Source organism: Coffea arabica, chromosome 10c (assembly GCF_036785885.1).
Source record: "Coffea arabica cultivar ET-39 chromosome 10c, Coffea Arabica ET-39 HiFi, whole genome shotgun sequence".
Lineage (NCBI taxonomy): Eukaryota > Viridiplantae > Streptophyta > Magnoliopsida > Gentianales > Rubiaceae > Coffea > Coffea arabica.
In genome coordinates this window covers 11,200,365-11,214,593 of record NC_092329.1, presented here as the reverse complement: position 1 = coordinate 11,214,593, position 14,229 = coordinate 11,200,365, and the positions used below count along the sequence as shown (strand labels likewise).

The 14,229-nt window shown below is 32.2% G+C and overlaps 1 protein-coding gene across 1 annotated transcript; it reads left to right on the top strand.

The window, feature by feature from the left end:
- The first annotated feature begins 4,328 nt into the window (after positions 1-4,328).
- Positions 4,329-9,496, top strand: LOC113713275 (putative methylesterase 12, chloroplastic). The gene is made up of 5 exons (XM_072069550.1): positions 4,329-4,981; positions 6,860-7,099; positions 7,188-7,331; positions 7,776-7,910; positions 9,062-9,496. The coding sequence occupies exons 1-5, from the start codon at positions 4,712-4,714 to the stop codon at positions 9,332-9,334; spliced, it is 1,062 nt and encodes a 353-aa protein (XP_071925651.1). The 5' UTR covers positions 4,329-4,711; the 3' UTR covers positions 9,335-9,496.
- Positions 9,497-14,229: the final 4,733 nt, after the last annotated feature.

Below are 14,229 nucleotides of genomic sequence, written 5' to 3'. Positions count from 1 at the left end.
GCACATTGTAAATGTTCTTGAAGAATAGTTTGCAGAGAATTATACCTGATCCAATTTGGCGTTCAGCGAGTTCTTCTTTATTTTGAATTTTCATTTGAGCAACAATAGGATATAACATTTGTATCTAGATCCTGAAATCAACAAATTACTTTGTTGTAACCAAAAGGACTCCCTCACCGACTGAGAAGTTTACTGCAAATTACTTTGTTGAAACCAAGTTTAAGAATCGGGAAAATGAGTGGAGAAACACCACCATAAAGAATTTCATAATTCTCATGAAACATAGTGAGTGAATTTAAGCCAATCTAAATAAATAGTCGGTTGAAAACCGAGTTTAGAAGGTAATAGGCAAAAACAACATATCAAGGATGAGTGAAAAAAACAACTATTAAGAAACATAATGAATAAATTTAAGCCAATCTAAATAAATACTTGATTGAAAACCGAGTTTAAAGGGTAATAGGTGGAAAGAAGCATATCAAGAATTGGGGAGATAGTGAAAAAACGATTAGGGTTAATTACAGTTTGCTCCCTTGAACTTGAGCCTTTATAACACTTTACTCCCTTAAACTTTAAATATATACACTTTACCCCTAGTTAAACATTAATGATAAATTCTCCATCCAAAAATTTAACAAAATGACATTAATGCCCTTACATATTAGTTCTAAAATAATGCTATACTTTTGATTGGAATATGAAACATCTTATTAAAAGAAACACAAAGTCACATGATTTTAAAAAAATTAAAAATAAAAGATGGAATAATACCAAAGAATTGAAAATTTATATTATGGAGAAAAAAAGAATTTAAAAATTTCTAAAAAATCTACACAAGTTTTTCATCGCTTATCTTTCTTCCTTTAAATTGGAAACATATTGGTTCTGGTAATTTTCAGTTACCTTGCAGCTTTCACAAGATTTTCACAAGTCAATAAGATGCTGCTATTTTATAATTTTATACCACATTCATACCTTGCTTTGTATTTTGTTTGAATTCTATGTTTTAAAAAAACTAAAAATTCTCTAAATACATTTTTCAATACAGTTTTATTTGTAATCGCATTGTTATCTCATATAAAACAAATTAAAAAGTGCTAGAATAAAAAAATATATATAAGCAAATAATTTTCATTTCAAATGCACTACTAATTTAATTTTATTTAAAATAAGTATTACTATTGGCATTGAGATAATTACATTGAATTGTTTAGACTTCTTTTTTGTGAATCTTCTAATTCATTTTAATGCTAAAAGATCGAAATACATAGTGTAATTGTGTTTAGACGCATTTAGCAAGTATTAAAGAAATGGGTATTTATTATGTTACAATTATTATGTGTGTTTAAGAATTAGTTAGAGATATTTTGGTCATGAAAAATATAACTTTATTTTAACCCGGCCAAAAAAGTTGACTACTTAGGGTACAGTGTATATATTTGAAATTTACGGGGACAAAGTGTCACAAGAGCCAAGTTACAAGGGGACGCAGTGTAATTAATCCCAAACAACTATTAAGAATTTGGTAACTCTCACGGAACATGGTGACTAAATTTAAGCCAATCAAAATAAAGTAGGCCTTCATTTCAGAACCAAACAGCATAACGCCCTTCTAAGACCATGTAACATGTCATCTTAGACCTTCGCTTTGGCCAGAAACAAACAATAAAAAAGCAGGCATCCCTCTCGCCTTTGTAAAGAAGGTTCCTACAAAATAACATTATATACTTTTTGTTGACTTCCTATCCAGTTTCTTTAATTTGCAAATTGCAAAGAGAGGTGATTGGTTTTTAACGTTGTTCATAATAATGGCAAAGCAGTTGGTACGCATTCATAATCATTAAGGCTTTTTAACTGGGCATTCAAAGCCCAACCTAAAAATACCAATTTATAGCAAAATTGAGTTTTCAAGTCAAAATATACGATTGGGTATTAAGCCCTGTGGTGCTAATAAAACACACTACTATTGAATCTGGTTAGCTTCTCACCCAGAAGAAATATTGCATGAATGAATAAACACAGAAACAGGTGCCCACAACCTCAACCTATGCCGAGTTTTTCAAAAATTAGTTTTTCAAATACTATTATTAAAATTTTTAAAAAGTACTCTAAAAAAGTAGTCTAAATTTTTTTTTATGTTTAAAAAATATTCCAAAAAATATTCTAAAAACTCTTCTACTCTTCAATATCCCAAAATATTTTCTAAAAATATCCCAAAATATGCTATAAAAACTCTGCTATAGTAAAATTTTTCAAAAACACCCCAAAAAAACAGCTAATCCAAACGGACCGTTTGTTTTTCTTTTTTTTCTTTGAAGGAAAATTCCTTTTGGTCACCTAGATTGGGGCAAAAAACATTTTGGTTTTCTCTTTTTTTTTTTTTTCTCTCAGAACAAGATAGACGTGGCAAATTACCAACGATGAAATGGATGGTACATCTGCCTGCAAGAATTGCACCAGTCACTTACATGAGAGAGAGAGAGAGCTTTGTAAAGTCTATTTAGATTGTTTATCTAACAATTGACCTTCAATTTTTACTCATGATCTTTTTGTCAATATTATGACTTTTATCACTGATCAGATAAAGGCTATACTAAGGAATATTTCATCAACTGAAAACCAAATATTTGTTCACTCGAAGCCCATTGTTCTTTAAACAACTTGAAATTGGAGGGGCAAGTAATCCCATACCCAGTCTTGATAAGAATTTCGCTCCTTTGGTTTTCCCTGTAATAAGACAAGAAAACTTTTGCATAATTTATTTTTAAAAAAAGAGGAAAAAAGAAAAGAAGAAAACGCCCCGCACTGTCAAAAAATTTGACTAGATATGGTAATATGCATTCATGAATTGTTTTTGCAGCTTGAAATTTTGCTCTTTGCTTAACATATGATTGATTAAGTTGAATAACCAATTTATTTATTTATTACAATAAATAAAGACTATCCAATTTCGCCCCTTAATCAAATACTCCTTGTTCAAGGATTGGAAAAATGCTCAAAATACCCTTGCTCCTAAATCAATGGCTCTATGTCATGCAATTCATATAAATTTGGTTTACAAGTAAATAATTATATGGAAAAAGAAAATGGTACTGAACTCATCATACGGGTGAATTAATAGATCCTATCCATCCCAATTCAACACTTAAATTTAATAAATTCAGATCTTAATACTATGTTTAGACGTGTTTGATAACTAAACATAGAACATTTGGTTAATTAAGCGGCACTGAATTTTTTAAACAAAACTTGCTTCCAAGAGTAAGTGATAAGTTATTCACTTACCACTTAATGTTATATACACTGAAATAATTCAATACCTTAATAGATTTAGATTTTAAATTTCAAACTTTAATTTTATTAAATACACCCTAAGTTTATTGGAATCCATTTTGTACCAATGGAGTCTTATCATCCATACCATACACAACGATGGCATAATATACTCGTAACATATCCGCAGCAAGACAACTAATGCCAACATGGCAACAACTTCCATGACTATTTGATAAAAGTTACTAGTTATTGTGTGATGAATTATTAATCGCACTCCACATTTTATTAATTGTACTTCTATCATCATTTCTATCATATCATTTTCATACTAAGAGCGTGACTAACAAAAAATAGAGTGCGATTAATATTTTCTTGTGACTTTGAAAAAACGGTAGATGATTTTATAGTATCTAACGGAAAGCGAGTGGCAACAGTATCATTTCTCGAGATTTAGCAAATCAGCTAATCAACCAACAAGACTTCAGTAAATGCACCTTGAAGATAATTAGAAAACAGTAACTTTCGAATTCAATTGTATGGTTTTTTCATTCATACGGTTTGGACAATGACAAGGCGTGCCTGATTCATAAACAACTTGACGCTGAATACAACTGATGATGCAGTCACAATTAAAACAAGTTCAGACTATTCATTATCAAACTCAGCTCACCAAATTTAGCGCCCCAGCCATCAATACTTATCAATGTGATTTACATACCATATAATGACCCATCTTATTTCTACGCCTTGCTGACCACATTCGACCTTCTGTTTCTTTTAGTCAAATTCCCACAAACAAAAGAACAAAAAAGAAGGAAAAAAATCTCCAACAAACCTTTTGACTTTAAAACTCTTTGATAATTGGTGAAGAAAGACACAAAAGTTCAAAAATTTACCAAACCAAGGGACCAAAAGAGTAGAAAAAAAATAATGTCAGACCAAATTTACATATCATATCAGACCAGATTGATTGAGAGTTTGAGACAAAAGTGTGAATACATTTGTCGAAAAAAAAAAAGTGAATGCATTTTCTTATAGCAGTACTCTATTTCCTTTTCTTTAATTAATGTTGAGTATTGACACATTACACCGAAGACCAACACTGCAGAGATTTGAGAAGGAAAGCATTAAATGCCTCCATATTCTGTTGAGTTGGCTCTTCAGTTATTAACACAATTTCCCCCTTTTCTTAATTGAATTTTGATTTGTTGTCATATAAAGATTCACGGCTCGTTTCCACCATTAGCAGCACAAAACCGGGAGGATACACCTGCTCTCAGTCTCCTCAGTTCAGGAAAACGCTGCCGTTTTCAAGGAACTGTCTGAAAATTCACTCTTTTGAGTTGAACTCCACACTCCTTGTTCTTCCTCTAGGCCACTCTTTTTGGCAAAATAAAATCCGGGTTTTTCTGGGAGTTTCGAATAATTTGAAGAAATGGGGAACAAATTGATTTGTATGGCCAAAAGAAATAGTATTAGAGAAAATAACGTTGGATCAAGAAGCAAGAGAAATGGTGAGAAATCATCTAAGAGGAGGAGTTTAATGGAGGAAGAATTGCTGCACAGGCAAGCTCTTTCGATGGCAATTCAGCAGCATCAGTTGTCTCAGAGGTTTGAAGGTTCCATGTCTAGGCGTATTGGATCCACTAGCTCTCGCCGCCGCAATAACAATTTTTCTGATTCTTTCTCTACATCCACTAAACAGGTACATTTCCCTTTTTTTTCCTAAAGAATTTGCTGCTTTACTTTTGTTTTTCACTTTTGTACTGTTACCATATCTGTTCCAAGATTGAATTTTTCTAGGATATTCTGTATTTTTGTTTTTATTTGTATTTGTGAAGGTGGGGTAGGCAGAGGATAAAATTTAAATGATTGGGGATTTGGGATCTAGGCAGGGAGAGAAAGATTGGATTTTTATTGTTTGGATGATGCTGAGAAGGAAAGTTTTCAATGTGTCTAAAGAGATAATGGATATCATGTAGTTCAATGATAGTGCCAAAAAGTAAGGAGGAAAAGTAGGGGATGAGGGACTTTTTGTCTGGAAAAGTTGAGGAATGGTGAACCCTACCTTTTTGTTTCTTTGGTCTGGGGAGGATTTTGGAAATTGGGAGGTTTTCTGTTTTCTCTTCTTTTTCTTTTTACTTTATGCCAAGCTTCTGCTTTATCTTTCATATGTAAAAAGTTTATCATTTTGCTTAAACATATATCTTGCATTAGATATGCATGGGACTTGTTGATTAAGTAAATTAAAGTTGTATCAATACGTGATAATTGTCCCCGGACCCCCCATTTCATCAAAAGTAAAAAGATTTTTTAGTTGCAATGAAAGAGAAATCATTGTCTTAATTTTGCTCTTGTTACTAGATTTGGTATGAGGCCGTGCAGTTCTTTTTCTTTTCTTTTATATGTTTTCTCTAATTTTGTATTCAGCAGAGCACTTGTTGCTGGGGTTTCTATGGAAGAATTAGCATTAGGGATTACTTGGTAGTATATTCATCATTTTCTAATGGATCTTTATGTAAGCATCAGCTCATTTGTACGGTCAGGATTCAGGATAGTGACACTTGATCAAATATCACTTGCTGGCATACAGGAATGGCTTTTACATATTAAACCATATCTAAGTGATGGGTACAAGTTTCAGACGATTTTCTGCAAAAATGAGACCTTGGGTTCAAAACTATGTGGAAAATTCATACAGAAAAGTAAAGAATGACTAAGTTTGAAAGCTGAAGGCCCCTTTTTTTTGGGGGGTGGGGGTGGGGGTGGTGATAATTTAATGTGGCTCCTGTTAACGTAATTGAGAATACGAGTTTAATTCTTGGGAAAATGGACTGCTTGAAGGATCCCCAAATTGATGCATAGAACTCATATTTCACAGAATGAACTATAACAGGCAAACTAAGTTGGAAAATCTGTACCATATCCGGTTTTTGGCTTCATACGATTTGCATTGATTTGCTCTATGCTTGTCTTGAGAGGATATCATTGAATTTCATTAATCCTCAATCTTCAGTTGACTCATCTATTACATCAGATTAGCAACAAGCATAATAAGATTAGATGCCCTTAGGCAAAGATGAACAAGTACTCATTACATAGGCAAATAGAAATAATAGAAAGAACCCTCCTGATATATATAGTATTTCAACCTGTCTAATGTGTTTTAGTTGTATTTTGTATATTTGCATACAAGCAACTAGATTAAAAGCTAATTCCCGGCAAACAAAAATGTACTAGGTGATGTAAATGATTCTTCCTGTATCTCTTTCGTCCTCGAACCCTGCTGTTATCTGCTACAATTAAATGGGTTTGAGGTTGAATCATATCATTGTGAAATCCATTCTTTCAATGCAAAGGACAAAGAGGAAAAAAGAAATATTCTTTGTCCAATTTTTTTTTAAAAAATTGCAATTTCCTGAGAGAGACAGGGCAAGACAATTTCTGTTTATTGAACTTTATTCAGATGAGAAAAATGTTACTATAGAATATATGTTTCATGGACCGCATGTCATGGATACACCATTATGCATGTATGGACAAATTTTCTGTTACACTGCTAATCCAAAAAAATACCGTGTAGTTACCAGAATTTTTGGAGAATATCAAAACAAAGAAAATTGTTCTGATCCATGGAGAAGGATTTGGAGCTTGGTGTTGGTATAAAACTATTGCTCTGTTGGAAGAGACAGGATTAAATCCTGTTGCGTTAGATCTTACAGGATCTGGCATTGATCTAACTGACACTAAGGATGTTACATCGCTGGCAGACTACTCAAAACCGTTGGTTGATTATCTGGAAAACCTGCAGGGGGATGAACAGGTAAGGTTTATTTGGAAGATTTCCTCCAAAGTTATTGACTAGAGTATCGCCATCATTTCACCTGGCAACTTACTAATATTTAGTGCAGGCGATTTTGGTAGGTCATAGTGGTGGTGGTGCTTGCATTTCATATGCCTTGGAGCATTTTCCTGAAAAGGTCTCTAAAGCAGTTTTCCTTTGTGCTACTATGGTTTCAAATGAGCAAAGGCCGTTTGATGTGTTTGCTGAACAGGTAAATGATCGTTACCTTAATCCCATTCCAAAAGTCTGGTTCACTTTTGTAGATACTTCCCAGAGAAAAGGGTAAAATAGCACCTCAGGATGTTCCAACTGTTGAAAATGAAGTTTGAGACATTTGAGAGATTGACTAAGATGTCATATTGAGTGCAGAAACTGGCTAAAGAATCACTTTTGCTCGTTAAGATGATTGGGTTTCCCCTTACAACTTGGCCTGGAACTTTGTCAAGATATTTCTTGCATCTATTTTTAGCAGCTCCAAGATATTAGTCTTTTGTTTGGACTTACATCAACAGCAGCATTTACCCAAAAGCCAAATAATAATAGTAAATTTTCCTTGTCCAGGCAATTCATGTTGGAAAGGCTGGCTGGGGGATTTTCCTCTCTTGCGCAGTTATATTATATATTTTTCTGTTCTTATTTGAGATATTTTATGCAGCTTGGCTCTGCAGAACTTTTCATGCAGGAATCCAAGTTTCTGATACATGGGAATGGCAAGGACAAGCCTCCAACTGGATTCATGTTCGAGAAACAGCAAATGCATGGGTTATATTTCAACCAATCTCCAACCAAGGTACTTCAACAATTCCAGTCAAACTGTCAGTCTCTACATCTCAGTTAAATTTGTTCATCACTCATTCTTAGAAGCATTTCGACATTGCATATTTCACTGCATCAGAATATTCTCTGGAATCAAAATAAAAATATTAATTCCTTGCGGGTGAAAAAATGCACTTGGGTCTTGCCACCTGCCTTATATTTGCATATTCATGAAGAAGTAAATAAGTGAAACCATGGTGCAAAAGTAAAGTTTTAAGTCAGAAGATCATGCAAGGGACCAACGTGCAAAGAATATGAAGATCCTTGTAGTAGATCTTTTGGCTTTTACTTGGTGCATCTTCTATGTATGTAGTGTGAGCATGTGCTTAACGTACTTGATCGATTTCTCTATCTGTTGAAGTTATAATCACGTCTTAGACATGCGAAGTGCACTACCAGTTCTAGGTATTGAACCTTTGATTTAAATGTCCTTTTGATGCTTGTATATGCTAAGTGCTAATGCTCGCTGGTAGACTAGTATCTGTATCCCTCTCAGGCTTTTCTTCTGACAATAGTTAATAGGATATTTGTTAATTTAGACATCTCGAATTGCTATTCTACTGATTTTGCACTGTCCTAACATGCATGATAAGCATGTAAGTGTCTTCATTCTTTGATTGCATGGTTTTGATTGGTTGTAATATATCATTAAACCAAGAACTAAAGGAAAAGGAAAAAAGAAAAGTGAAAAGTGGATGAGAAGTAAAGTTCTATAATCTATAATAAAAACGACAGTTCCATAAGAATACTGATGTATCACTTCCAAGTTGTAGAAAACTTTGAATTCATACAATAAAGCTATAGTTGTATTCTTTTCTGTGGATATTTACATATTGAGGTAGTTGTGTTGAAGAGCTCTTCATCCCTTGAAAAGAGAATTTTTTTTAGTTTGGGATACACTGCTAAAAGAACTTTTGACGTTGCTTCAAGATCTGTCTTTGAAGCCCTTTTTTACTACTCAATTTCAATAATTTGAAATTAATAAAGAATAACCATCACTAAATTTAGTCCAGGTTTAATGCTAAGCAACACAAAATCAAAAAGTTGCACTATTCATAAGATGAGAAACACAGGCATGCAATTCAATTTTGAGCCCCCAAGAAAAAGATATTTTTGACTTTTCAGGATGTTGCTCTGGCCATGGTTTCAATGAGACCCATTCCCCTTGGTCCCATGATGGAGAAACTTTCTCTAACACCTGAAAAGTATGGAACGAGCCGTCGATTTTATATCCAGACATTGGAAGATCATGCACTGTCACCAGATGTCCAAGAAAAGCTTGTGAGAGAAAATCCCCCAGAAGGCGTATTTAAGATTAAAGGCAGTGATCATTGCCCTTTCTTCGCAAAGCCTCAGTCACTGCACAAAATCTTACTTGAGATTGCTCAAATTCCATAGGATCAGCCAATCTTTGACCTGGGGAGTACTTGCTTCATAGAGAGGATAACTTCATTCATGTAACTTGTAAGGCTGTTTGTACATTGGGTAATGCAACTTGTTGTATAATAGGAAATGGTTATCTTTCTTTCTCAAATTTTCTATAGATTTTTGAATTCTGAACTGCTTTTTGTACTGTTAAAATTCACTGAAATCCTCCATGAAACAAACTTAGTGTTGAAGAATACTACACAGTATATATTAGCTCCTTTACTGCAGAAGGAAATGTAGACAGAGTTATACAAAAAATATTATGACTTAAGAGGCTATATTCCTTCTTATCTTCTTTTTTTTTTTGGGGGTTAAATACCAAAAACCCCCCTGTGATTTGCCTAAGGTTCACTTTACCTCCCTATGGTTTGGAAACCTACAATTTGACTCCCTGTCGTTTCAACTAAGGTAAAAGTCTAACGGAAAACATCTAAATTAACGTTTGAAAGGAAAATGTCAAAATTGCCCCTCTATAAGGGTTTTGCGTTAAGTACCAAACTCCCCCCCGGTGGTTTGTCAAATGTACATTTTATCTCCCTATGGTTTGAAAATATACAATTTAACTCCCTGTCGTTTCACCTAAAGTGAAAATCTAACAGAAATTCCGTTAAATACACTTTAGTTGAAACGACAGGGAGTCAAATTGTAGGTTTCCAAACCATAGGGAGGTAAAGTAGGCAAACCACATGGAGGTTTTTGGTATTTAACCCTTTTATTTTTTGGTGTAATTTTCTTCTTTGGTTGGAGTGTCATCTTCATAATGTATAATTACTAACCTGTAGAGTCCATTTGCTTTGCAGATGTGAATCATCAATGGTATGCAGTGTCTGTTAGTTATTGGTTATAAAAGCATCCATTGCTCTGCTCAATCAATTTTTTTATGGTTGTGAACTACTAATAGTATGCAATTCTTGTTGGAATTAATTATCAGTATTAAGATTCTTTATATTTTTTTTGGTGCCACAATCAGTATTAAGATGTTATATTAACCTTACCTTCTGGAGTTAGTAGAGAATGGAACAGAGTATTATTGTATTAATAGATTAGTGAAGCTTGTAAAGTAGTAAGAGTGTACGAGGATGCTAAATTTGAGAGTTAGTACGAGGCTTTGTAAACTAACGGCGGGGAGAACAAACCTACCTTTGTTGCATTTTACACAAGGCAGTTCCCAATTATTTTTTGAAGTAATTTAACTTGCATGTGCAAGACTCATATATGGGAGGCTAATTTCTCAGAATATACATATTAAGGAAAAACATCCACTAAATGAAGTTCTGACATGGGTGTTTCTCAAGGTGTCAGCCGCTACCGTGCTGACTGTGCACGGCCGCGACTCACATCTTCCGAGTCGTGGCAGTCTGACATCTTCTCAAAAATTTGCAGCTGCTCCACCAATTGTTTCAATCATGATGGCATGCATTACTGAGTCTACTGGCTTTCTCAGGCTCTTGGACCGTTTCAAAGCCACCAAAAACATTTGTTTAAAATTGATTGAAGAATTGGATATTCTGAGGTCAACTTCCCAGCAACATATTGCTAATCCATGAGACTAGAGAAAGGTCCGCACAAGAATGGCATTTAGTCACATCACATGCACTTTTTTTGAGAGGTTAATTCGGTCTATAAAATCAACAAGATTCTGGCGGACATGGATGGAGGGAGAAAATGGAAGTCTGGACCCTGTCCTTTAAGCAGACAAAGTATTTTAAACAAAATATTAATATTTATATATAAATATATATTTATTTCAATTGATATAATATGTATAATATACATGATTTAAATATACATATTAATATTAATATAATTAATATAATATACAAATTGAAATATACATATTAATATATATTAATATACATATTATAAAACAAAATTGAAATAAATATATTTATAAATATATATAAGTAAATATATTTATATATTTATAAATATATATAAATATATTTTGAACAAAATATTAATGTTTATATATAAATATATAATATTTATTTAAATTGATATAATATATATAATATACATATTAATATACATAATTGAAATATACATATTAATATACATATTATAAAACAAAATTGAAATAAGTATATTTATAAATTTATATAAATATATAAATAAATATATATTTACATAAATATGTATATAAATATATTTTAAACAAAATATTAATAATTATATATAATTATTTTTTGTATATATTTTTATTAATTTATTTCTTAAAAAATTTTATATATTTTTTATTAATTTTATTTTTTGTGTATATATTTTATATATTTTTGTAAAGATATTTTATTAATTTTATTTTTTGAAATAAATATATTTATAAAATTATATAAATATATGTAAATAAATATATTTATATTTACATAAATATATATGCAAATATATTTATAAATATATTTTAAACATAATATATTTTTAATATATAATATTTATATATATAAATATATATATTAATATATTTTTTGTATATTTGGAGTTATTTTTGATATATTGTTTGGATATGATGTTTTTGGAGTTCTTTTTATTTGTGTATTACTGTAGCATTTTAAATGAAAAAATTATTTTTCAAAAAATGTTAAATCCAAATAGACCCAATACTATTGTAGATATCCCTGAAAAAATTGCAAGCTAATTAAGGGAAGACATATAAATGTTAGGAATTAATCACCAGTGGAAGAATAATGCAAAGTCTTTCTTGCTCTCCTCCTGTAACCCCACTAGGCGCACCAGTAGTTATAACAACTAACCGCAAAACAACGCAATTTATTGCAAGTTTGCAACTACCACATGCCTGGCTCCTTTTTTTTTTTTTTTTACCGCCTGTCTCCCTGTCGTGCTGACTAGGCATGGTAGGGGACAGGCAGATTAAAAAAAAAATTAGAGTATGACTTTTTCCAAAAAACAATAATTGTGTCAGAACGATTTAAAAAATTTATTTTGTTGCCGTGCTGAGGTATAGTTTGAGAAACGCCCCCTGTTAGAGCTACATTTGATGGATTTTTTTTTAACATATATATTGAGAAATTAGCCTATACGGGATGGAGAATCTAAATAAATTTCCAAAAAGAGGGATGATTTTTGAAAAAACTTATTGAATAGTGAATGTGGTAAAATCTCTTTCTAAAGATGGAAAGCCCATATTTAGTGAATGCGTTCTTTGTTTAAAAAAATGCATTCATGAAGTGCGTTGTTCGTTAAAAATGCATTCATGAAGTGCATTTTCTTCCGTTTGCATTATTGGTTGAGAGATATTCATAAAAGTATCACTACAAACTTGCTGGCGGATTGGGTCTATGAAAGTATTTGCTTTCTTATTCAAATGATTCAAGGGTCACTGATTCAACCGTTGGACTGACCGTTATTAATCCGTGATGTCATAAATATTATTAATAAATATTAAATATCTAAAAAACAATCAAATATTTGTAGAAGCTTAATTCATATTGTTAAATGTCATCACTTCAATTCTCATTCTATTATTCTAAGCAGTATATTATTTGTTTGAGACTCAAAAAGGATTTTAAATAGTATTATTTCATATATTTTTAATTTTTTCTAAATTATATGAGTACTAGTTTATATGATAAAAATTGAAACACTTAAAAGGCATTAACAAATAAATGAAATGCATTCAAGATTTTAAAAAAAAAATTAATATAGTCAATTATATGTTATAAATGTTAAATAAGAGTTAATATGTAATTATAGAGGAAAGAGAGAAATGAGTAGAATAAGACAATAATTGTTATTGTCTAATAATTCGAGATAATTATGCATGGGTAATTGGTAAACTACTAAATTTGGAATGTCATCAATGAAATTAATTGACCAAATTCAAAGTTGTTGGCTTAATTAAGATTAGATATTGAACCGGCTGGTTCTCACAAAACCATTTTGGGGCAACAGGTCAGTGGTTGAATTGGACGGTTCAACTGATTTAAATGTAAATCGATAATAACTGATTTTTAAATAAACCCAAATCGGAAAGAAGACTGATTAACAGTTCAACTGGTTCGATCGGGCGGTCCCAGTTGGATTTTAAAACATTCAAATCAAGAATAATAAACTACCTACTCCTATCCAATCCTGTCAAGATAATATACAAAGCATAATCAACCAGAGCCCACATGATTAACAATGCCTACTGAGCCATTTTCCACATAATAGATCACTGCATTAAGACAATGGCATCTTGTAATCAGATTTCCACATATAAAATTTGTAAGTTTGCGGTAGAAGTGACTTTTGAAGGTATGTCATTATCTACTTTTAACATACATACCTTATCTATTTTTAACATGATAAACTAGGATATGATGCAGCCCATATAAGCAAAACCGAATCAAATAGCCCTCCCAAGAAACCAAAATTAAAAAAAATTAAAATATAATAAATTAAAAACTGCACTGAACCAAGCAAAGGAAAAATAGAAGACCAAAATGGTTGAAGAGGACCCAAGAGGGATGGAAACTTGAAACTCAATTGGATAAACATTATTAACTCTTTCTCAAAAATTTGCATTCCTATGTCCCAAAGATTATATAGTAAAAAATAAGTTCAAGACGTTCAAGAATTAGTAGAAATATGTAAGGAGGGCTACGAGGTGGTTTACAACCAGAAGTAGCCAAGAAATCCTCTCGACCTCTTGCAGTATAAAACCAAAATTCTGCTCTTCCTTTCTTCTAATTGCTCAGAGAAGCAGTAGCGGTGGTGGTGCCACTACTGAGCCCTGTGACAACTCATTGTTCTCCGCCATCACTGCCCTGGAAGGTGGTAAGTTTCGCCAAATCCACCTTTAAATTCTTTGCGAGTGAAGAACCGCCACTGCCGGTAGTGGTTCCACCACCGTAGGAAGGGTTTCCATG